Raw genomic sequence first — 24,879 nt, forward strand, 5'->3', positions numbered from 1 at the left:
AACAGTTATTAAAATATTGTGTTTAAAGTTATGTGAGTGTCGTCAGTTTCTCTTAGCTACCTGATTGCACTTAGTACAGGCCAACTGGTGTGTAAGATTCACACCACAGATGTGCTAGACAAAGGCCTAAGAGTGTAAAAATGTCATAATTATCACTAGTCTGTTAACTAAAAGTAAATAAGAGCAATGATAGTTTAAGTTACTTGTAGCCATACTGTGCACCTAAACAGGAAAAAAAGAACATAAAAATGTGAATATTCCAAGATAAAGTATAAATTGAATACAATTATAGTATCTTTTTAAACTAGGAAACATCATTTTTAAATTCATACAAACGATTTCATATGCAAGAACTGAAAAAAAGTTAAAGGAAAATTTACGTAATTACACAATGTATTCTACACATGTAAAGAAACCAATCAGATGAACAGACTAGGAAGTTTGATACAGTTCTAAGTTTGTTTGAGAAACTTCATGTACATAGAAATGACATATTAATTTGGCATAGAAGGGTAGTGTGATGGTTCATCCCAGTTGTCAACATGATGAAATCTAGAATCTCTTGGAGTCAGGCATCTGGGTATGCTTGCAGGGAATTTTCTTAATTAGGTCAATTGAAGTAAGAGGACCTGCCCGCTGTGGGTGGCATCACTCCCTAGGCTGGATCCTGGACTGTATAGAAAGAAGAAAGCGAGCTGGGCACTGGTCTTCCTAGCTCCCTGCTTCATGACTGTGCATGGGATGTGACCAGTTACTTTAAGCTCCCGTTGCGATGACTTCCGAGCCATAGCAGACTGCACCCTGAAACTGTGAGCCCAAACAAGCGCTTTCTCCCGTCAGCCGCTTTTGTCAGAGTATTTTACCAGAGCAAACGGATGAAGACAGTCTCTGACAACAATGTTACAGATCAGGTTACTAATCTAGAATAAAATAAGCCAGACCACTATTCTACTGCCCCCGCCCCCCTACACACACACTCATACACGCAGAGTCACACGCATGCATTTCATTTTGGTTGGATATAAAAAGAACACAATAGAAGCTAAATGAAGACGAGGAGGGTAGTGGTCTATCTTTGAGTTGAAGGAAGAATTTCTCAAACAAGACAGGAAACCCAGCGACTAAAGAAAAATATAAACACATTTTATTTGTGTAAAAACATGAGACTGCCCCCACAATCAATGGAAAAAGACAAGTACATGATAGTTTGTTAGAAAACGGGGCTGGAGATAGGGCTCTGGGGTTGAGAGCCCTGGCTGTTCTTCCAGAGGTTTCAAGTTTGGATCCCAGCACTCATATCAAGCAGTTCACAACCACCTAGAACTCTAAGTCCAGGGCATCTGACACCCCCTTCCACCTCCCTGGGCACATGACACACACACAAATACATACAGACACATAAATAAATCTAATTTATTTACTAGATTTAATAAATTTATTTATTTATTTGTTTATTGGATTTATTAGATTAATAATTTATTTAGTAAAAAATAAGATAAAATCTAAAAGAAAGAGAGCCTGGCTGGGCTATGGTGGCACACGCCTTTAATCTCAGTACTCAGGAGGCAGAAGCAGGCATATCTCTGTGAGTTCAAGGCCAGCCTGGGCTACAGAGTGAGTTCCAGGAAAGGTGCAAAGCTACACAGAGAAAACCTGTCTCGAAAAACCAAAAAGAAAAAAAAGAAAAGAAAGGAAGGAAGGAAGGAAGGAAGGAAGGAAGGAAGGAAGAAAGAAAGAAAGAAAGAAAGAAAGAAAGAAAGAAAGAAAGAAAGAAAGAAAGAAAGAAAGAAAAGAAGGAAGGAAGGAAGGAAGAAAGGAGAACCTGGAACACACAAAGGATTACTTTCCTTGCTTTTCTTTGTTTACTTAAAATTGATAGAAAAACACAAATAACTTGGTAAACACACTATATGGATAGCCAAGACACAGTAAAGGAAATTTTATTTCAAAACAAGGAGTTGAAACCAGTAAATATACAAATTTTTGCGACAGATAATGCCTGCCTTTTTGTCTCTGTCTCTGTCTGTCTCTCTCACTCTCTCCCTGTCTCTGTATCTCTCTTTCTCTTTTATCCTGAGGCAGGGTCTCATTAAAAAGCCCAGGCTGGTCTGAACTTGCTATGTAGCTCAGGCTGGCCTCCCTCAAACTCATGATACTGACAGGCAACTAGTGTTGGTGGAAGATGTTACTTTTCAACTCACCCAACTGGCACATCCAAAGGACAGCATCTATCATGGTGGTCATGTTGGGGGAAGGGGCATTCTTAGAGAAGCTGAAGTCCCAGAAACCCTTGGGGGAAAGTCAACAGACAATGTATCTGAACATTAAGAACGAGTGGCGCACACCTTTAATCCCAGCACTCAGGAGGCAGAGGCAGGCGGATCTCTGTGAGTTCGAGGCCGGCCTGGTCTACCAAGTGAGTTCCAGGAAAGGCACAAAGCTACATAGAAACCCTGTCTCGAAAAACCAAAAAAAAAAAAAAAAAAAAAAAAAGAATGAGTCCTCTCCAGTGCATAGGGACCAGAGTTTGCATGTCCAGAACCCACATCCAGACGTGTCCATGCCCATCTGAGATCTCAGTGCTCCTACAGAGAGATGGGAGTGTGGCTAGGCTGGTACAAAGCAGAGAACAAGAGATCCTGTCCCAAACAAGGTAGAAGGTGAGGACTGACACCCAAGGTTGTTCTCTGACCTCCACTCATGGTCCATGGAACACATACAACAGCCCATACACCCTTACGGGAACATGTGCACACACTTCACACAAAGAGATTAAAAGAAAAAAGAATGAGCTGTCTGCTTCTGCTTCATCTTTCAGTATGTTCACCTTGTTGGGAGCAACAAGGGCATCAATAAATTCAGAGTCATGTGGAAGGTCGTGATTTATGGCAGTGCTTAGACCGGCAAAATTGGATTAAGAGAATGATTGGATAAAATATATTTAGTTTTACCATGGGATGCTGTGAAGCTGCCCAGAAATATGCGTTAGGTCTTCCTATGTATTGACTCAGAGTGATATTTATGATATTTCATTAGGTGGAAGAGAGCAAGTTGCAAATGGTTTAATACTGTTTTAAAAACTATGTATGTATGTGCAGTGTGCAGTGCCCGAGGAGGCCAGAAGAGGGAGGTAGATCACCTGGAACTGGAGTTAGAGGCTGTTGTGTGCCACCATGTGGGTGCTGGAAACTAAACTTAGGTCCTCTGCAAGAGCAGCAAGTGCTTGCTGTTAACTGCTGAGCCATCTCTTCAGTGTTTTTAATATTTAATATTTTTAAAAAGAAGAGAAAAAGGTCAACAATCTATTTTTTACTTACAGAGTTGTTTGTAAACACACACACTACATGTAAATGTATGCTTATAAATGAACATCTACTACTTTAGAAGCATGGAATTCAAAGAGAAGCTGACAATAAGACAGATAAAGAAAGGGAGATGGTTACTGACTGTGTATCCTTTCCTTTAAATCTTTGAAGGAATGTGCAGCCAGAAGTGTCTTGTGTCTTTGTGTCCTCCAAGCTTGCCCCACAGGTCAGTTTACATCAGTGTGAGAAGCACATTATGTAGTTGGAAGGTTTCTCTGGTCCCACCCAGCCCCAAGGTCCTGCAGCTGCTTATAAAATAATCACTCAGTGGCTTAATATTATTTACACACTGTATGGTCTATGGCAGACCTCTTGCTAGCTAGCTCTTATATCTTAAATTAACCCATTTTTATTAATCTATGTTTTGCCACATGTTCTGTGGCTTACTGACATGCCTGTCTACTGGCATGTTGTTCCTTGGGCGGCAGGCTGGTATCTCCCTAGATTCTGCCTTTCTCTTTCCTGTCTCTCTTCTTGGATTTCCCACCTGTCTCTAAGCTGCCTTGTCATAGGCGAAAGCAGCTTATTTACTAACCAATGGGAACAACATATATTCATAGCATACAGAAAGATATCCCCCAGCAACAGTATTGTGTATTTTGTATATTATATAAAAATGAGCAAAGACAGAGCCCAGGGAAATCACAAATAGAAAGTGTGTGCTACTGTCCCACGTGGGCACTCAACCAGGTGAACTTTGTTTAGCCTAAAGCCACACATAAAGGCAAAGTGGAGCGTGTTTGGGGCAGGGATGGAGAGAGTTAGGCATTTGACACCCCGTTTGAAGAGGCTGAAGGAAACATAGGGACGGCCAGACACATTTTGGACTTTCAGATGTTTGGCCAGTTGGCTTGTGGAAGAAAGGACACCATATCACATATTGTCTTAGAAATAAGACATAGGAGGCAGCTGTGTAGAGGAAACTGCAGGGGCTTCAGCCAGAGTGAGCAAATACCTGCTAGGGGTCCTCTGAGTCCTCTTCCCCCACGCTCTCTGTAAAGGGAATAACACTACACACTAAGACAGAGAAGATCAAACGCAGCAAAGACCAAGCCAATAATTTGCAAATTGTGTTTCTAAACTGTGGCTGCTTTTACTTGGATGCATACACATATAATATATGTATTGGTATATATTAATATAAAATTATATATGTACTAATATATTAATATAAAATATATTACAAATATATTGTGTATGTATTCAGATGATGTAGCAGATGAATTCAATCATAACTGCTGGGTGGGGGGACTCAGCCATTGGTAATTTGAATATAATTTAATTACTTTTAAGACAGGGTCTTGTGTATCTCAGGCTGGCCTCAAACTTGTTACATAGCTGATGTTCTTGAACTCCTGATCCTCTTGCCTTCACCTCCTGAGTGCTGGGATTGCAGGCATGTGCCATCATTAGAGTATTCTGGGTATTGTACCCAGATCCTCATGCATGCTAGGCAAACCTTCTACCAACTGAGATATGTTCCTAGTCCTCACTGGCAATTCCATTGTTTAGCCATTGGCTGGTTCCATAGAAATGCATAGATCTGGGGGTTGGGGATTTAGCTCAGTGGTAGAGCGCTTGCCTAGCAAGCACAAGGCCCTGGGTTCGGTCCTCAGCTCTGGGGGGGGGGGAGCATAGATCTGAAGAAGTAATAATTGGAGTCTAGGTAATTGTAGAAAAATAAGTCTCAATCTGAGGCAGATCTGTGGGTCGATTGTTTTTCAAGGCTCATTAGCTTAACATTTGAAGATAAAGGCTGGGATTGAGAAATTTTGAAGTGAGATAGAGTGTAGCCTGTTTGCAGTACAAGGAATGATAAGTTTGTTTAAGGAACATTTATCTATTTCAAGCACATAATAAGCAATTCACGATTGACTAGCCACAGCTCTCTCTCCTGGGCAATCTCAAATGGGAAGATGAGAAGGATCAATTGATGAGATATTTCTGGACCTTGGTGATGCCTAGAAAAGATGCTGAGGCTTCTTCTTCATAAACCCTTAGCAGATTCAGTTATTTATAATTTTATGGCCCATGATGTCATGGCCCGTGATTGACTTAACATACCCTTAAATAATTACTGCCTAAAGAATGATTCTTAGTGTGGGTCATGAGACTCTGCTCATGTCCATTTCTACTTTGTTTTGTTGGTAACTGAAGTCTCCTGGTTGCATGCTGAGTTCACTGAGCTGGCTAATGGCAGGGCTGTGGGGTATGTAGGAAGGGCACCAAGTGAAAACTCAGATGCAAAGACATTTGGGCAGCCCGAGATGCTGAGCAAAGCTTAAAGAGAAAAGGAGATCGCCACCAAGCTCTTCACTTACTCCAGCACTCTTCCCCCACAACCTCACAGAAAAGAAACCAGCTGACTGCCCCAGTCAGGGCTGTACAGGTCCACGGTGGGAGAACAGTGGGAAACAGCAACCCCAGCTGACAAGCTGATGAACCCTGTGAATCAGCCCATGACTCAGCATCTAGCTCAATGCTAATGAGGAATATTTAGGACAAGGAAGTGGGTGGTCCTATTCTTCTCTGCGTGGTCATGTCACTCTGGGCATTGGTAGGCTCAGAGCTGGGTTTTGGGGGTTTCAAGAGCAGCAAAGTCAGAAGGTCAAAGCCTGGAAGAGTCTGCAAATGATGACATGCACGGACTTTCCAGCTCCAGGCCTCTGAGGGAAGCAGACTGAGTTGCTTTCCACCATCAGAAGGCCTTTGGGAGACATAACTAGGATTTCTTTGTGTGGTTCTGAGGACAGAATTGAGCTTAGGGACAGCCCTGACAGGAGCCAGTAGGCTTCAGCCAAGATGCCCTAGGCATCAATGGCTTTCCTAAAGAACTCAATTGTAGCTAGAGTTTTCCTGCCTTGCCCACAGTCAGGACAAATCTCTGTCACCCGCCAGTCCAACAGCTGCTCAGACCCAACCAAGTAAACACAGAGACTCATATTGCTTACAAACTGTATGGCTGTGGCAGGATTCTTGATAACTGTTCTTATAGCTTAAATTAATCCATTTCCATAAATCTATACCTTGCCACGTGGCTTGTGGCTTACCGGCATCTTCACATGCTACTTGTCATGGTGGCAGCTGACAGTGTCTCCTTCCGCCTTCCTGTTCTTTCTTTTCTCCTCTCTGTTAGTCCCACCTATACTTCCTGCCTAGCCACTGGCCAATCAGTGTTTTATTTATTGACCAATCAGAGTAATTTGACATACAGACCTTCCCACAGCACTCAATGCTTGCAAGGGAAGTAGCTAGTTCTCAGGTTGGGGGCATCCAAATAGAAGCAAGGGAGCACCTGACAGGGATGCTGAGTAGGAAGGAGATCTTACGTGAGGGTCAAACCAACTGTCTGTGGCAATTTTCCTAGAATACTGAAAAGCCAGGGCTGGGGAGATGAAGTAGTTCATCCAATGCAAGCATGAGGACCTGGGTCAGATCCCTGGTACCTGCGTAAAAAGTGGCCCAGACTCATAATCTCAGAGCTGGGGAGGCAGAGACAGGAGGCTCCTAGGGCTCATTGGTGAGCTGCTGGCCTAGCCTACCTAGTGAGTTTCATGCCAGTGAGAGATCCTGTCTAAAGTACGCACAGTTGGGCTCTACCCGAGAAGGGACACTCGAGGTTGTCCTGTGGTCTCACATGTGCACGCATATGCATCTGCACACACGAGCACATCCGCAAACACACAGAAGCACACACAAATCAAGTGGTGCCGTCAAGATCTGTGCCGTGCCGGAGGTTCCGCTCTCTCTGGTTTTACGTCCTCTCCTTCAGGACTGATTCCTTCCTACGCGTGTGCTCTCTGAGCTGGAACGCAGTAGGGCTGTCGGGCTCAGCTTTGTTAGTTACGGCCCCTCTCAGCCATGCTTCATGTCCAGTAACTTGACTTCAGAGGTTTGGGGTTAATTCGGCAAATGCTGAGTTAGCCTAAATCAATCCTCTGCCCAGTATGTGAGAAACGAGTAACGGGATGGGAGCAATTTCTGCTTCCTAAGATAGCCTGAACTGACATTCAGGGGTGTGGGGCTCGATGGCATTGCCGACATTCTCTAGAGGCTGAGGCAGAAACGGTATGACGGGAGAGCAAGTCCAAGGGCAGATTTGGATGCACATGCTAGTGCAACTTATCGACACTGCCAATATCCAGCGAACTCCCTTTGCTCTAGTTCCGCGTGCAAATAAGCTTTGGACTATAATTTGCTTTCATGTAGTCTCAATTTATAATCAGTCCCTACTGAATCATTTTCCACTTCCTGTTGTACTGTCTATCATATTTTTAGTCCTACAAATTCAAGAACCAAAAGAGAAACTGAATGTCCATCCAGGCCGTGAACTTCTGGGGTGGATCTGGCGCCCAATGTCCAGCAACATATATCCACATAAGACCTGAGAAAGCTTTAAAAAAAAAAGGGGGGGGGTGTCTAAATACACAAAAATGGAGCCAAACACGGCTTCCTACTCTTGTGTCTCCCATGCTGGCCATGGTACATGTCTCCCAGCAACTACCTATGTGCCTGAGTGGCCAATGTGCAATGAGCCATGCGGCAGGTTTAAGGTTTTGCTCATGCAAACAGAAAAAGTTAAAGATACACAGTAAAGCAGGTTCAGATGGGGCGGGGGGAAGATTTGTGCCAGTTTTCTCAAAGTTGGATTTCCAAATCATGCATACTTGGGAACTGGAGAAAAGCGGCCACTTGTAATCGTGGCCGGGGAATCCTTATCGTCCTCTTCCCGGATCCCCTACCTCAGCTGACTAAGGCAGATCTTCTTGCCTGACCTCCAAAGAGCAGTTCTTACAGACATAGCTATTGTAGTCTCTGCCCACAACATCCAACAATGGGGCTGTGTAACAAAAAAGTTACAAGGACACCAGTGTCCATGGAAAATGTAGCTGTTATTGAGAATTCTTTTTTTTTTTTTTTTTCTTCTTCTTCTTAAGGAAAAACAAAGAAGTTTCTAGGGGAGAAAAATTCCCCCAAGGTTCTGTTGACGCTGTTCTTTGGTTAGTTATCTTCTCAAACTTGGCATTGGATCAGGCTAGCTAAAGGAAGTCCTAGAGAGGACACATTTCAAACCCACCCTTCCCAGACGGAAGAAAATAAGGCCCGAGGGCAATGTGGTTCATCCAAAGGCACCGGGTGCCTCTAGGCACAACTGGGACCGTAGCCAGCCCTAGCCCACTTCTGCCTAGGCCTAGACACTTCCTGTAGGCTGCCTTTTGGGAAAGGTCCAGATCACCATAGCCTCTGGCCTTGGGCAAGTGGAAAGCTGACCTCCCCGCTGTTCTTTTACAGACGTGAAAGGGACGCCCAGGCCCTGACAACACGTCTCTCCTTCAAACCCTTTCTCTTGTACACAAAATTCAACGCCTGCCACCCAAACGGCCTTACCTGCCCTGGGTCCTCACCAGCTTGAGTGGAATGCCAGGCTCATGCCCTGTCTCTTGACACACGAATGTTCCAGAGTCCAGAGTGGGAAGCTTGGTTCCTTCTCCAAGAAGTAGCAACATGGTAGAGGCTCCTGGACTGTTCTTTCTCTCCAGAGGTCCCAGTAACAGATGTTCCTGCTCTCCCAAGAAAACAGCTGGGGAGCGTCTCAGCACCTCTGGACACAGACCAGCTACTTCATCAGCAGGGCCTAGTGGAAAACTTCCACGACAGGCTCCTTGTCCAGAAACCGATGTGAATGACAAGTCTGGGACAAAGTAGTCTTTGTTTTAAATTTCTTATGAGTGTATATATTAATTATACATAATAATGAGTTCAATAGTGACGTTTCCGTACATGTATATATATAATGCATTTAGATCTTATTCAGACACCTCCGTTTACTCTTTCTTATCCTCTTCCCCCTCCCATAATCTCTTCTTTCTCTTCTCTTCCTCTCTCATGAGTTTCCTTAGGGTTGCTTACAGGAGCATGGAGAGGCAAGTTATTTACAGAAACCCGGGCACCTTACCCGTGGCCATGCCACTGAAGAAAGTGGAACAGTGTACTTGAAAGTCGGTGCGAGGTTCCTAGGGCCAGAACCAGTGAAGCCCACCCTGCTTGACTGGGTCCCAGTGGCATGGGAACAATGCTGAGGTTCTATGGATCCCAGAGACAGGGAAGGTCTTCTGGGCTCCTGGTGTATAATTTGTTGATTTCTTAACCCGTTTCTGTTTCCTGCATCTGTCTGCCAAGGGACCAGCAGCCCAGCGCGGCATTTAGAGAGCCAAGTATTTCCTAACACAATGCCTTGTGTTACCCTCAGTGTTTCTGATACTCTCCCATTTAAATGGGGGGAAAAGAAAGCGGTTAATGGGTTAATGTGGAAGATGGATGTGCAATGGAGTGGACCGTGATTAGGCCAGGGTAGTGTGTGTACCCATCTTCCTCTAAGGCTCTTCTGTTAGGGCCTGGCTCTGAGGCCTCCGGTAGCACGCAGGGAAAAGAGCAGCCAGCTAGCTAGGGTCCCTCTGGCACCGGCAGTGTCATTTGTGATGCCCATGCGCCCCCCGGTGCCCCCCACCGAGTGCTGCACCCCCCCGCCCCCACCTCCAGGCTTCCAGAAAGCTCCCGGTGCATTCCCCGGCATTCTCCGGGCGTGAGTCATGCAGGTTTGCAGCCAGCCCCGAAGGGGGTGTACTTGAGCCCAGCACTATAAATAGGGCGCTTCCCCGGTGCTCACTACCAGCGTCACCAGGAGGAGCGCACTGGAGCGACGCTGCAGACCGGTGAGACATCCACACCTTTCCTACCCCAGCGCGGTGCTGAAGCCACAAAGGGAGGGATGGGAGGACGGGGACAGCAGCCAGGTGGAGAGATGGCGCAGCCCTGGGGAAGTGGGAGGAGGCCAAGAGTCCCGTCACCAGGCAGCCGAGCCTCGGGTCGGATGGCACGGGGGCTGCGCGCTGGCTCAGACTCGGGAGTCCCGGTGTTCATTAGCCCGGATCACAATTCCAAGGTTGTGTAATAGGCCGCAATGCAAAGATCTTCCTTTTGCAAAAATGGGGAAACTGAGGGTTGAAGCCTGCGCTGCGTTGCGGGAGGCGCAGGGGCGCGGACGGCTGCGTGCTGCGTGCAGGTGCGTATCTTGGTGGGCGGCTGATGTCTTACATGCATGAGTCACCGTGTTTACACCTCCCTTCCAGCTCCTGGGACAGCACATAATAAATAAGATGTGCGTGCAAGGACGCGCTGAAGCCATTCAGTCCTGCTTAACACAGGGCTGAATGCATTTAGTCTTTCAGAGAATTGCTCCACCAGGCCTGAGACGTCAAATCGTTTTATACGTTAAACGAATGAGAACTGAAGCCCGATGGCTTTCAGAATTTCTGGATCCAATTTTAAAAACTGCTGCTGCTGCTGCTGCTGCTGCTGCTGCTGCTGCTGTTTTAAAGGAAGAAGTTAGGAATCCAAGTGTCTATGCAGGTTCTGTAACTGGAAGCTCAAGAGAGTACCATTTAGTGCCCAACCTTGTGAGAATAATAAAATAAACCTCAAATGTTAGTCAATGGGATATTAGACAGCCACAAATGTGTGACTTTAAAGAACATTTGAAAACAGGACCTATAAAGGGATGGTTCATAAAAATGCATTGAAAATAAATGGAGGAAATACGCCACAAGGGAAAAGACAGTGTTGTCCTGTTAGATAAGGAGGTCCTTGGCCCTGGGGAGGCTCATCCACTCAGGGCAGTTGGCAGCCAGGCAGCGAGCCAGCCTCCGAATGACGAGAGGAAGTGAGTCAGTGTAGAGAGGGAGGGCACCAGGCTGTGTGCATTGTCCTTGGACCAACAGCACCGCAGCACCTGGAAGCTTCTGAGACAAGCAAATTCTGACCCAGAGTCAGCATTACCACCAGACGTCAGGGGAGTCTGTACTTGGGAGATTTACAGAGTAGAGGCTCCGTCGATCGCTCCTTTGAGGTCTGTATCAGGTCCATTTTACAGATAAAGAAACCGAGGTGGAGAGATGTAAGACTTTTGATGTCAAGGAAAGAATATTAAAATGGGGTTTTGGAGTGCTGGGCTCTCATCCTGGGGTGGCCGTTGGCTTACGGTGTGGCTTGGGAGACTCAACAGTACCTAGGCTTTGGCACTGCCGTAGAGGTGCAGAGGTTGGGTGGAAAAGCCACCCTCCCCTTTCTTATCTGGGAGCTGGGTGGCTCTCCAGGCCCCAGGTCTCCCTTGGCAGGACCCAGAGCCACTGCTGCTCATCTTGAAACTGTCTTACCTCCCTCCCATTCAATGCTCTTCCTTGGCTACCCTGCCCTGCTTCTGGGCATCATACTATCCTCTGGTCAGAACCCATTTCCAAGGCTGTTGAATGGATTATTTCCCAAAAGTCACGCTCGAGGCTTCTCCCACCCACAGGTATTTCTGTGGCTTCATCTCTGATGTGGCCAAGGGTCTGTCCCTGCCTGAGGCGTCTCAGGCCTCAGTGAGCATCTGGGAGACCTGTGAGATCGGGACCTTCCTAGTGGATCTGAAACCAGGCTGATCCAGCTGCCCACCCACCGCTGGGGAAAGTGCCTGTCTCTTCTCCCACTCGGCTCCTCTGCCTCTGTGTCCATAGCTACGCCTCAGTAGAGGCCTTCCCTATTAATGATCTACCCGGTGTGCCGATGGGCCTGTCCAGCTGAGAGCATGTTTTAGAGTGAGCCATTTCAGGAAGAAAGACCACTCCTCCCTTTTCTGTTCCTGTGGCTGTGGGGAGTCGGTGATAAGCTGTTCTGCGTAGGGTTGGAGATACAAGGCGTGTGTGTGTGTGTGTGTGTGTGTGTGTGTGTGTGTGTGTGTGTGTTTATGCAAACAATCCAGCTTCTGGGAAAGGATCCATTGTGTAATCCTGGGGCTCCAGCCTGTGTCCCCTGGCTCAGGGCAGCCAGCCCAGTGGTGGCAGGGGCACCTTGGCAGAGCATGCTGGTTCAGGCTTAGAGGGAACAGGCATGTGAAAGGGATTTGCTGGAGCCAATGGGTCTGTCCTCCTGAAGGGGCTTTCATGGGGCCCACTGCTAATCTCCGGCTTTGTCTTCCCCTTCCCTTGCTCTGCTTCTCTGCTTCCTACACAGTCCTTCTCTCCTTATTTTGCTTCTTTATCCCCACCCCCACCCCTTGAATCCATATTCAGCCCAGCAAACGCCTCACCCAGACGTAGTCAAATGGACTGAATTTCCATTTGTGCTGACTGAAGGGGGTGAATGTTACCTCTGACTCCTGAAAAGCACACTTAGATAGCCCTGGGGGCTCTGAGGGGATCATTGAAGGGGATAGGAGAGGGATGATCCCCCCCCATGTTCCTCAGGGATAAACTGCAGTCATGCTAGCCGAGGGGGACAGACAGACATGGGCCACGGGTTACAATCCCACCCCACCTCCTTTCTAGGGAGTTGTGGCTGGCTGCAGGGAATTCATAAGGAGCCCGCCCGGCTGGTACCATGATGCTCTCCTGTTCTTTCCACACAGACCTGCCAGGACTCCTGACCCAGAGGAGGCCGCACCATGAAGATTCTGCTGCTGTGCGTGGGACTGCTGCTGGCTGGGGACAATGGCATGGTCCTGGGGGAGCAGGAGGTCTCCGACAATGAGCTCCAGGGCAAGTAGACTGAGGAGATTCAGGGGGTGGTGGGGTCTGGGGTAGGGCCACCTCTCCAGCTCGTCCCCAAGTGCTGAGGGCTGTTTTCAGGTCTGTCCCTGTCCCCGTTCCGTCTGAATCTCTAAGCTCCTGCTTTGTTGTTGTTTGTTTTGGTTTGTGTTTGTGGTCAGGTGCCTTCTAGACATTGACCTCTATGTCCCAAGCCACTCATTTGTTCCTTCCTGGTCCCCTCCCTGGCTCCCTTACTTTTCTCTCAAAGCTGTGCCCAGATCATTTAAAACTTTGTCAGTTTTACCCTTGCATCCCTCAACCTCTCCCCCTGGAAACCTGGTTTCACCAGTGTCCTTCTCCGGGCAAGAACAATACAGGTCAACATGAAGTAGTCATCTGAGGTCACCCCCTCCTCCCCATCTTCCAAGGCTTTTCCGGAAACCTGCCTTTCCTCCTTCCTTCTCTCCCAACCTCTTGTTCATAGCTGTGAGGGTTTTCATTTAAAAACCCAGATATTTGGGTCAGTCCTGGGTGTGAGTCTGCCCTATACTCTAATTCAGTGGTTCTCAACTTTCCTGGGCTGTGACCCTTTACTACAGTGCCTCATGCTGTGGTGACCCCCAACCATAACATTATTTGCACTGCTACTTCGTAACTGTAATTTTGCTACTGCTATTAATCATAATGTAAATATCTGATATGCAATGTATTTGATATGTGACCCCTGTGAAATGGTCATTTGACCCCCCCCACACACACACACAAAGGAGTTGTGACCCAAGGTTGAGAACCACTGTTCCACTTGTAAACCTCTGGGCCACTCTCTTGATCTGCTCTTAAACTCCAGCTTTACTGAGATATGATTGACACATCAAAACGATATATTACAGAATACAACCCGATGCTCTCATGCTGATATGCATGGTGAAATGATTGCCATTGTCAAGCTATTAGTTATCCATCACCTCACCTTATTGTTGCAGTTCAGACACTTAAAATACATCCTCTTAGCACATGACAGAGGGCAGAACACAATATTATTAACCATGAACACCGCGGGGACCATTGACCTCCAGGCTTATTCATGCTGCGTAATTGAAACTTCGTGCCCTTGGCTCAACGCCCCCGCCACCACCCCCCATTCACTCCCCCTTCTCATTGGATGTGTGTGACCCTGGCATCAGGAATAGTAGACAGAACACATGTGAGGTGTGGGAAACGGTGCTTGACACAGGATAAGCATCTAGTAAGTGGTGCCGCTGTGACACCATGTGTCATTGCCTCCGTCACCTGCTGCTGTGCTGCTGGTTACAGTCTCCATGGTGACCGCAGCTCTTCATTTACCTTCCTGTCTCCATGGTGTCCTGTGCTGTTTCATTGATTTTCCTGTCCTCATCACCTGACACTGTGCGCCGGAACAAAGAAGTTCAAAGGCCGGGCTGAGCTGAACAACTCCAGAAAGATCTATATCCACAACCACAGATTTTTATTCTATTTTGATGCTTAAGAGGTTAACTAACACTTCTTTTCCCCCTCGTTTCCTTGAAATATCCTCGGGGGCTGTTGGCTCCTCAGGGTGGCATGGCAGGGACCAGACATAGTATGGCTGCCTCTCTCTGTACTGCTCCTGTGGTGCGTGTTCCTGAGTGGTGGGGGTGGCATCTACCATGACCCCTGTGATGAGACACAGAGGCAGGACAGAGACCATCGCAGCTGCCACTGGCTTGGGGTGGTGGTGACAGTGTCTCAGCTTGACCGCTCCGACCGCCCCCACCAAAGCAGGGCTTTCTCAGAGCCCCACTGGCTCCCGCGGGCTATTGCTCCAGCCCTTTCTTCCATTCAACTCATTCTACCTTTCTCTCTCTCTCTCTCTCTCTCTCTCTCTCTCTCTCTCTCTCTCTCTCTCTCTCACAGAAATGTCCACTCAAGGGAGTAAGTACATTAACAAGGAAATTCAAAACGCCGTCCAGGGAGTGAAGCAGATCAAGACTCTCATCGAAAAAACCAACGCGGAGCGCAAGTTACTGCTCGACAATTTAGAGGAAGCCAAGAAGAAGAAGGAGGTAGGGCCAAGCCTTGCCTGGGCCTGGCCCTCTCCCTGCTGGAGGGGAGGAAGGGGACATGGTGGGCAGATGTCTCGTGGGGGTTGCCATGGTCCCCTAGTGCAGTCTTTACAGGACTTTGCTGAAGCTGGGCTGGACCAAGGAAACAGAGAAAGCACATTTGCTTGTGAAAGCCTCGGGGCTGAGGTCTTGGATCTGGTTTCCTTGCAAGTCTGGCCCAGGGCCTGAAGCCCAGATTCATTTCAATAGATTTTTCTAATCCTTGGTGAAGATAGGGCATGGTGCGGGACTCGGGAGGGGATCACAGCAGCGTCTGGCTACTCTCCACGACTCCTTTCTTCTGTATTCAGAATTTACTTTTAACATGAAAGTGCTTATTATAATATTTAAAAATTAATGTGAAATCTTTGTAATCTGTCCTTAGTCATCTATCCAACCCCACTTAGCCACAGGGGGCAGGCTTCAAGACCCTCAGTGGAAGCCTGAAGCCGTGGATAGTACCAGGCCCTCTAGACGTGTGTTTATGTACCTATCTATGATAATGCTTAGTTTAGAAATTACAGACAGTAAAATATGAACAACAACAACAACAAAATAGAACAATTATAATGTTATACTGCAGAGAAAGTTATGCAGATGTATTTCTCCCACTCTCAACATATCTTAATTCCTGACGGTTCACGATACTATTTTTAGAATGTAATTGACCTTCAGTAGCTAAGACCACTGATGATAATTGAAGGCTGCTGTGTTACCATTTGCTTAACTTGTCTTCTACATTTGAGCATCTCAGTTGGCTCTGGTGCACACTCACACACACACACACACACACACACACACACACACACACACACGCACACTCACACACAGAGACAGCAGAATTTATACACATATCCACCATTCACACACATTTCTTTTCCCTATCTATACGTAGACGTCCACATCCGCAGTAAACTAATATCTCTTCAGGCACAGGATTTAAAATTTTTATTTTGGCACTCCCTGGAGCCAAGGACTGGGCCAAGGGCATGGTAATGAGTTTGATGGTTGGTGTGACTTCTGTTTTGCTTCTTTTTTTTTTTTTTTTTTTTGGCTTTTCGAGACAGGGTTTCTCTGTGTAGTTTTGCGCCTTTCCTGGAACTCACTTGGTAGCCCAGGCTGGCCTCGAACTCACAGCGATCCGCCTGCCTCTGCCTCCCGAGTGCTGGGATTAAAGGCGTGCGCCACCACAGCCCGGCATGACTTCTGTTTTGATAGCCCCGATTTGCATGTCAGGGGCCACAGTTACATAGAAAGATGGGACTGGTGTCTTGGGGGAAATGAGAAGAGGAAGTGAGGCGTAAGGGAGAGGTGGAGCCTGAGGAAAAGACTGTCAGAGCAGTAAGTCAGAGAGGTCAGGGAAAGCTGAGGGCATATCCGGGCCTTGGAGGAGAAGAGGCTGCCGAGAGCCCAGTGGGGGCAGCAAGACCGGAGGGCTAGGGCGAAGATGAGGGCTGAAGTAGTACATTGTATCTAGACCAGGGAGACCTGCCGGGACTCTGTGTGGCTCACCTGGCCCTGTTATCTTCCCGAAGGATGCTCTCGATGACACCAGGGATTCTGAAATGAAACTGAAGGCATTCCCGGAAGTGTGCAACGAGACCATGATGGCCCTATGGGAAGAGTGTAAGCCCTGCCTGAAGCAGACCTGTATGAAGTTCTACGCCCGTGTCTGCAGAAGCGGCTCTGGTCTCGTTGGCCGCCAGGTGAGAAGGAGACGTGTCCAGGGCCTGGGCTCTGAATGAGGAACATGGAGAATCCATGAGATAGGCCTCATTCCATATGCTGGATACGGTTGATTAGCACTGCCTGACGACTTGCCTTTCTAGTGTCATGGTTGATTAGTGATGTCTGACATGAGTGCACTTGTAAACAATCATCCTAGGTCTGCTTGCCAGGTACCATCTCTTAGAAGACCTTGAACTAGCTGGGTGAAATGGCCTCATGGTATGGCAGAAACCTGTGCTTAACTAGGAGAAAGGAATTAAGAATATTTAGCATATTAACGTTGATTCTGTCCCTACCTGTGAGCTCCACAAGGTTGGGACTTAGTAAGAGTCACTGTTTCCTGAAGGCTGACCAGCCCAGTGGGAGTGGCTGTCCTCTATGGTCAAAGGTGACAGGGGATTCTTTTGACGAGACTTGTGAGAGGTAGATGAGTGACATGAGCTGACAGAGTATCCTCCGGGAGGCAGAACAGTGGGAACTGGGGTCACCTGCTGTGCCATCAGAGGAGGATGCATGCGGGGGGCTGGACTCAACACCTCCTCACTGTGCTCCTCTGGGTCCCAGCTGGAGGAGTTTCTGAACCAGAGTTCGCCTTTCTACTTCTGGATGAACGGCGACCGCATTGACTCCCTGATGGAGAGTGACCGGCAGCAGAGTCAAGCCCTAGACGCCATGCAGGACAGCTTTACCCGGGCGTCTGGCATCATGGACACGCTCTTCCAGGACCGGTTCTTCACCCACGAGCCCCAGGACACCCACTTCTTCTCACCCTTCGGCTTCCCACACAGGAGGCCTCACTTCTTATATCCCAAGTCCCGCCTGGTCCGCAGCCTCATGCCTCTCTCCCACTATGGGCCCCTGAGCTTCCAAAACATGTTCCAGCCTTTCTTCGAGATGATACACCAGGCTCAACAGGCCATGGATGTCCAGTTCCACAGCCCAGCCTTCCAGTTCCCGGACGTGGATTTCATAAGAGGTCAGAAAACCCTGCCTTTCTTTCCCAGGAGGAATGGGAACCTCCCAGATGTTAAGGCTCTTCCGGGGGCTTGGCGTGTGCCGTTTTTTATGTTCCTAGCGGCCCTTTAGGCTAGTATTCTCTCCATTTACAGGGCCAAGGAGCTAGGTTGGGGGTAAATGAATAAGACGACAATGTGGGGTCCAGTTCAGTTTAGCACTGTAAAGATTGGAGCCTGTGTTCTTTGTGGCCTGGGTTGTGCCTCCTACAGGACCACAGCTTCTTTCTTAGGAACTCTTGAGGGCGAGGTGTGTGAAGCCTGTCCTTCTGGGCAGTGAACTGTATGTATTACAGCCTCGCTCGCCCTTAAAGAAGATGTTCATGGCCGTGACCTTAGTGTGCAATGTCTGTAAGGATGAAATGTAACATGGACACAAGAAGCCAGTGTCTAAGGAGCAATATTCTTCATTGGTGCTTTGTGTCTTAACACCATTTTCTATGCGGTGTGGTTTGCACCATGGGGTTCGATGGTCAGTTAGGAGGGACACCAGCCAAGGAGAACGAAGAGCAGAGAACGCTGTCATGCCAGAAGGCACACAGCTGAGGGGATATGGCAGGAGAGAGCTCCTCAGATGGAGACGGTGGCTACACGGGCCGTACCTGCCGTGAAGCCATGGGGATTCCATGTCCACAGGCAAACAGCCATGCTGCATCTCCCGCTGACCACAGGGCTGAGCAGAGGTGTGGAGTCGTGTTGGGTGGGCTCCCTTCCAAAGGGCTGTGTGCCTTAGCCTGCCTCTTTTTCCCTTCCTATGTGTCCAGAAGGTGAAGATGACCGTACAGTGTGCAAGGAGATCCGCCACAACTCCACAGGGTGCCTGAAGATGAAGGGCCAGTGTGAGAAATGCCGGGAGATCTTGTCTGTGGGTGAGTCGGGGACCAGTCTATAATCTGGCACTGTGGTCATCTGACTTTGGGTCACCTGTGACTCACTGGCAGGGTCCTTCTTCAGAGACTAGCTCTCTGTCTGTGAGCTGGGGTCCCTGGAAAAGTCCTCACCTTGATATACAGCCTCCTGTCCTCCTGTCTAGAGTTAGGGTCATGATTTGGGAGCTGGAATAGTGCTCTACCACTGAGCGACACCCGTTGTACTTAGAATCAAGTTCAGATGCAGACTGTCCTAACACAGATGAGGTATATCTAAAGCACCCACCACCTTGATGGCTCATGGTAAACCCACAGTCCACGGTAGGTGTCGCCATAGAATTTGACTATAGCTACCAGCAATTCCCGTGGTTACTTTGTCCACAGTGCCAAGTACAGTAGACCTTGTTTTCTTACTTCGTATTATGAAATCTTAGACGACATGCATTTTGTTTAACGAGCACTCACCACGTGCCAGGTACTCTTGTAAACATTTCAGATGTTTGCTCACCCTTTAGAATGACCTTGTGAGCTGGGTACAGCTCTTTTCATCTTGTAGAATAGCTGAGTGACTTACCTAAGATTATGAGACATGAGACATCTCACTTATGCTGTGCTTGGGAATAGCACCCTGGGGTTTCTCCCACGGGACCCTGAGCTATGTCTTTGTGACAGTGGTCCTTGGTATCCTGCCACATTCATTTTGGTAGATGAGTCCCTCAGAAGATGAAATATTTTCCTCCAGCAGTTCCCCAGGCAATCTGGGTGTGATGGTACCCCTCCCATAATCCCAGCATTTGGGAGGCTGAGATAGGATGATCGTGAGTTCAAGGCCAGTCTTGGCTACATTGTGAGATTCTGTCTTAAACAAAACAAAACAAAATACAAACAACAAACAAAACTGTTCCTCAGAGTTTTGTCAGGTCTGACTATCGATCAAATGCCCCATGCTTCAAGTCCAGTCTTTACCGTGGTTCCCGGACTTTGCAGCGCTTCCTGCTCAGATCACAAAGGGTTAATCTTCCTTATCAACCCTGTGGTTTTGCTGTTACTTCATACCTGTGGTTGGCCAGGACAGGCCTTCAGAGTCTGGTTAAACATTCCTAGCCTCACTCCTGCGATGTTAGGAGCCCATGCAAACAAACATTAGTGTTTCCAAAGGTTGTGGTGTGAAATGTTAGACAAGTGTATGGCCACACCTGCAGGCTTTCCCCAGGAAACTGTCAGGATAGTTGAAGGACAGAGAGTCTGACCACAAGGAAGCCAGTCACCTGGATCTCTTACATCAGGCTTAGTGATCTTAGACCACACTCTAGCAGTCACCATGTCTAGCACCCATTAGCTCTTATTTATGGTGCTTACAGTTATATGGATAGGCTCTACCAGGAACGTGTAGCCTGGGACGTCTTGATTCAACCCTCTGGGGCAGGCCTTTGCACTGCTGAGCACTTAACAGCATCTTTGGCTTCCACCTGCCAGATGCCCCCTTCCCTCCACTGTGACCATCAGAAATATCTTCAGAACTTCCAGAATGTCCCCTGGTGGGTAGCAAGGTCCCAGGTTGAGAACCACCAACTGTGTAGCCCCACAGGGACTTCTCCTTGTTTGGGATATTCAGTAGTAAGAACATTCAGGTTATTTCTCGCAGATTTCTTCTCAGCCTGGCTTCTTGTCTCTAATCCTGTTTCTTGCCCCACGCAAGATTTTGTCTTATTTTAGTATGAATGATCGCAGCTGCACATAGGCCCAGAAGGCTCTCTTCTCTCTTGTCTTGCTTCATTTTCATATAGCCATTCCTGGATGTTTTAAAAATAATGGGGCGGGGGGACTGGTTTTCAGACGATATGGACACTCTGTAGGTCCTAGAAACCTGAGATCTGCAGCGCACTCAAGGACCAGAAGGGAAGATTGCAATTTCGCTGTTCTCTTCAGGATCCCCCTGGTCAGCTGTGGGTGGATGAGGACAGCCAAGGATTGACCCCCCCACCCCCAGCACCAAACCAGAATGTCCAAATCTCTCAAACATGCTCAAAAATAAGCTTGGCGAATGTTGTAGAACCATTGTCTCAGAGGAGGAAGAGCTCAGGCTGAGGAGTTGAAGATGTGGGTTCAATCTTGGTTCCACAGATTGTTTCTCTTATAGATCTGGGCAAGTTTCTTACTTCTGAAAACCCCGTTTCATTATTGGTAAAACAGGAGTTTTGATGCATAGGTCAAAACAAGCCTACTTTGAGAGAAAAGGACACCTGGAGCACCTGATTGTGTCTGGCACACAGTAGGTGCACCTAGGTAAATAATGCTCCTCTTCTCTGGGGAGTGTCCAGTGCACAGTAGGTTCCTTCTGTTTGGAAATGACTCCCGGGAGGAACTAAGGCAGCGAGAGTTAACTCCGGGTCTGAACACATGGAGTAGTTGACCTCGGCGCTCCCTAGAGAATGGTCAGCAGCACTGGGACAGGTCACCAAGACTGGTCCCGTCTACCACTCAGAGAGAACTCATTCACGCCGCTCCAGCACAGCTTAGCGCCGACACCATTGTTTCCCAAAGCATGAAGGGAGCAGTGCCTTGATGCCCATTTCGGGGGACTGCTTCATGGTTTGTGGACCTCCACTCAACAGGAGCTCTGCTGCAGATTCCAGCTGCAGGCGCTGGTCCCCCAGGGCATTTTCATCTCCCTCTAACTCTCCCTTCGGGGTTCTGTTCCTTTCTCCTCCGGACAGACTGTTCGGCCAACAACCCTGCGCAGGCTCACCTGCGCCAGGAGCTGAACGACTCCCTCGAGGTGGCCGAGCTGTTGACGAAGCGGTACAACGAGCTGCTTCATTCCCTCCAGAGCAAGATGCTCAACACCTCATCCCTGCTGGAGCAGCTGAATGAGCAGTTCAACTGGTTGTCCCAGCTGGCTAACCTCACACAGGGCGAGGACCAGTATTACCTTCGGGTCTCCACCGTGAGTTGCGTTCCAGTCACGTGCTTAGGCTGGGGCCCATGGGTGGTCTAGAGATGATGTGTGCCTCTTAGAGGTGGAATGGGACAAAGGTACCACACAAGAGCACCTATGAGTTCCACTGGCAGGGACTAGGGAAATCCTATGCATGCTTTAGCATTGAAATGCTTTTGCCGTTTGAGGTCAGACATCCAAGGACGTTTCCAAGAGAAGGGAAGTGAGAGGGTCCGTGCCTTGCTAAGGTTGGGGAACTTTGGGCAACTTTCCTGCCCCATCGACCCGTCAGCCTGACTGCAAAGCTGCTTTCTTACTGGGGATTGAGTTAAGCAGCACATGAATTGGTTCATTGTCAGCCAGTGAAAACAGCTTCCTTTTAATGCTCAGACCTCCCGCTCCCTGCTTCAACCACAGAGCAGCTAACATTTGTACAAGCGAATGTTGGGGCCAGGCATGCTGTAAGCCAGCACTGTGGAGACTGAGGCAGATGGGTGGGGAGCTTGAGACCAGGCTGGACTACATAGTGAGACCCTGTCTCCAACAAAGCGGGAAAACAAGAAAATAAGACAAGATAGCAAGAAAACATTTGAAAAATCAAGTTTCTGGAGTGCCTGCTCAGCTGCTCATTTTCAAATGACATCTGTTCTTTCAGACTGGGATATTTTTGCTCTGAAATGTCTAGACATCTTGAATAGTGACAGATAACAGAAGATCCATATTTGGTTGAAGGGGCAAAGAAAAATCCCATATCCTTTGACAAAGGAAGGAACACCCTAGACATCGTGTATGGATGCCTCATTTGCCTCCTTCTGCCTAGGTGACAACCCACTCTTCGGATTCAGAAGTCCCCTCCCGTGTCACTGAGGTCGTGGTGAAGCTGTTTGACTCTGACCCCATCACAGTGGTGTTACCAGAAGAATTCTCTAGGGATAACCCCAAATTTATGGACACAGTGGCAGAGAAAGCGCTGCAGGAATACCGCAAGAAAAGCCGGTAAGCAGGCAGCCTTTCTGTGACCCAAGGGACTGATAAACAAGCCTTTCTGAGACCCTGGGAGGCTGGAAAGTCCTCAGAAGTCCAGATAAGGAGCAGAATGTGCATTCTGGGCACAGTGCCTATCCCTGTGGCTGGAGCCTACGGGGAAGCTAGGAAAATCATGGGAATTTTCTTTTCTTCGCTCCGGGAAATGTTTTTCCTTGGTGGTAAGAATGTGGGTGTAGGTGGCTGCTTCTCAGGGGGGATACTGATTCCCTTCTCCACTCTTTTTTTTTTTTTTTTTTTTCAGAGCGGAATGAGACAGAAACATCGCTTTTCCACATGTGGGGGCCTCTAGAAGTGAAGGCCCCCTCCCAGCTCCCTGAGGTTGCCACAGACCCCTAGAGAGCTCCGCATGTCTCCAAGCGAGTAGGCCTCGACCCCAGCAGCCTCTCCTTCCTCTGGATTCTGCACTCTAACGCCTGCACTTGCTGCTCCTGGGAAGAATTTCCCCACGCAACTAATCCGATAATAAAGCTGCCTTGTGATCTGTGTCGCCCGGCCTGTTTCCATACCTGATTTTCCTGCCGACCGCATGTTTTCGTTTGGTACGGGGAAGAAACAGAAAGAGATGGGTCAGTTGGCAAAGTGCTTGCCACACACATGAGCTCGGTAAAGTCAGTCATGGTGGCACATGCTTGTAACCTCAGCGTGGTCAAGGTGGGGGAGAGAGGGCCTTGGCACTTGCAGGTGAGGCAGTCTCAGTCTCACCTGATCAGTGAGCTCAGGTCCCTGAGAAAGATCTCATCTCAAAACACACAGGTAGAAAAGCAGGCAGCCTTTCTGTGACCCGAGGGACTGATAAACAAGCCTTTCTGAGACCCTGGGAGGCTGGAAAGTCCTCAGAAGTCCAGATAAGGAGCAGAATGTGCATTCTGGGCACAGTGCTTATCCCTGTGGCTGGAGCCTACGGGGAAGCTAGGAAATTGGAGGAGCGACACCCAAAGCTCCACACAAATGCAAAAGAAACCTTAAAAGTAAGGACCGAGATTATAAAGGACTCACCATACAGTGGAGAGTAAAGAATATTGGGGGACCAATAAAAGCTGGGGGGACCTCTGGTTTGGAGAGAGGCATGTTCCACTAGCCCACGGAGGCAAATTCCTGAAGCTCCAATCCCCTTACAGCACTGTCCGTGTGTCCTGACGGGTGGGGCAAGCTCCCAGAGAACGCTCTGAAAATCAAGGTGTAACTGTGGAAATTGGCCAGCAGGAGGCCAGACTAAGAGGCAGTTTTCTTTTTATTTGTAAGAACTTGGAACTCTGGGAAACCTTCTGGACCATAGTGGTCTCTGATCACTTCCTCTCCATACAATCTTCACCTCTCTATTGGGTGTTTATTTCTCTGCTCATGTGGTTTTTAAAGTTCCTTCCTCCACAGCTCAGGCTCAGCTCTCGGTCAGCTGCAGTACCAGGTGCTGCCAGCAGGTGACGCTGACCAGCCATAGTCTACATCTCCATTGAGTACATCCTGTTTGTCACTTGCTGGGATCTCAGGCCATTGAGAGTGACACTGTAGAAATGACACGGGCCATTTATTTGCAGTCCTGAAGCCAGTGAAGAGCAGATTCAGGGACCTAGGGGCTTCACGGTGGCCTTACGCCAAGGCTTCTTCTAGCTCAGTGTCCTATGCAGACCGAGCCTTGCTAGGTGTTTTCTAGAACAGTTGGGTCAATCTAGGTTGCACAAAGATGAAGAGAAGGTACAGAAAGGGCTTGGATCATCAGAGCCCAGCACTGACCCTGCCGGTGGAGTAGCAAAAAGCACACCGTGCGGAGCAACCACTCTGTGACCTCATCTTTGCCTCCAGTCTCTCTAGGTGTCCTAAGGCACATCACAGGGTGGGGGCGACTGGAGGGCCACTTTCCCCCAGATCATGTTCATAAGTGATCACGAATGCCATGACATCTTTGCCAATGATGTTGTGTGTGTAAGGCCACACAGTGACACACTGACACCATCCCAGGAAAGGGGCGCGTTTTTCAGATCAGCAGCCAACAGGTCCTAAAGAAAGGAGGTAGTTCTTTGAAATTGGCCCATGATGACCTTGACAGCCTTGAACACAACATGCTACTGCCTTGCTCTGACTGTGTGAAGACATCCTGTGTCTAGAAACACATGTCAAGATCATGAAACCAACAAACACACAGGAGACTCCTTTTTGGAATTTTCTGGAAATGTCTGGGCTTCTCTTGACCTCTGAAAGGTCCTGTCTCGTGGACAAGACATCAAGACAAGGTTGATGGCAGCAGCACAGACCT

General features: G+C 48.3%; 2 protein-coding genes across 4 annotated transcripts in view; one reads left to right on the plus strand and one right to left on the minus strand.

Moving 5' to 3' along the window:
• Scara3 (scavenger receptor class A member 3) overlaps positions 1 to 8,888 on the minus strand; it is a 47,801-nt gene extending 38,913 nt beyond the window's left edge. Inside the window, exon 1 of the mRNA XM_076545233.1 lies at positions 8,754 to 8,888. The gene's annotated coding sequence lies outside the window, so the exon portion shown is untranslated. The remainder of the gene's footprint in view (positions 1 to 8,753) is intronic.
• An 889-nt stretch (positions 8,889 to 9,777) lies between these two features.
• Positions 9,778 to 23,115, plus strand: Clu (clusterin). 3 transcript variants are annotated; one of them, XM_006988772.4, is made up of 9 exons: positions 9,778 to 10,078; positions 12,811 to 12,940; positions 14,846 to 14,994; positions 16,569 to 16,739; positions 17,326 to 17,737; positions 18,539 to 18,643; positions 21,361 to 21,590; positions 22,402 to 22,577; positions 22,870 to 23,115. In XM_006988772.4, exons 2-9 carry the CDS (start codon positions 12,847 to 12,849, stop codon positions 22,877 to 22,879), a joined length of 1,347 nt encoding a protein of 448 aa, XP_006988834.1. In that variant the 5' UTR covers positions 9,778 to 10,078; positions 12,811 to 12,846; the 3' UTR covers positions 22,880 to 23,115. The 3 variants fall into 3 exon arrangements, with proteins under 3 accessions (XP_006988834.1, XP_076401349.1, XP_015862715.1); XM_076545234.1 differs by lacking the exon at positions 9,778 to 10,078 and adding an exon at positions 10,235 to 10,428; XM_016007229.3 differs by lacking the exon at positions 9,778 to 10,078 and adding an exon at positions 11,036 to 11,271.
• The last annotated feature ends 1,764 nt before the right edge of the window (positions 23,116 to 24,879 follow it).

The sequence above is a fragment of the Peromyscus maniculatus genome, chromosome 9 (assembly GCF_049852395.1).
Source record: "Peromyscus maniculatus bairdii isolate BWxNUB_F1_BW_parent chromosome 9, HU_Pman_BW_mat_3.1, whole genome shotgun sequence".
NCBI lineage: Eukaryota > Metazoa > Chordata > Mammalia > Rodentia > Cricetidae > Peromyscus > Peromyscus maniculatus.

What these genes read in the sequence shown, in the direction of transcription:
- Clu (XM_006988772.4), top strand. Translation starts at nt 12,847, where the DNA reads ATGAAGATTCTGCTGCTGTGCGTGGGACTGCTGCTGGCTGGGGACAAT. An exon ending in GGACGTGGATTTCATAAGAG is followed by an intron (nt 17,738 to 18,538) that starts GTCAGAAAACCC and finishes CTATGTGTCCAG; the next exon opens with AAGGTGAAGATGACCGTACA. An exon ending in ATTACCTTCGGGTCTCCACC is followed by an intron (nt 21,591 to 22,401) that starts GTGAGTTGCGTT and finishes CCTTCTGCCTAG; the next exon opens with GTGACAACCCACTCTTCGGA.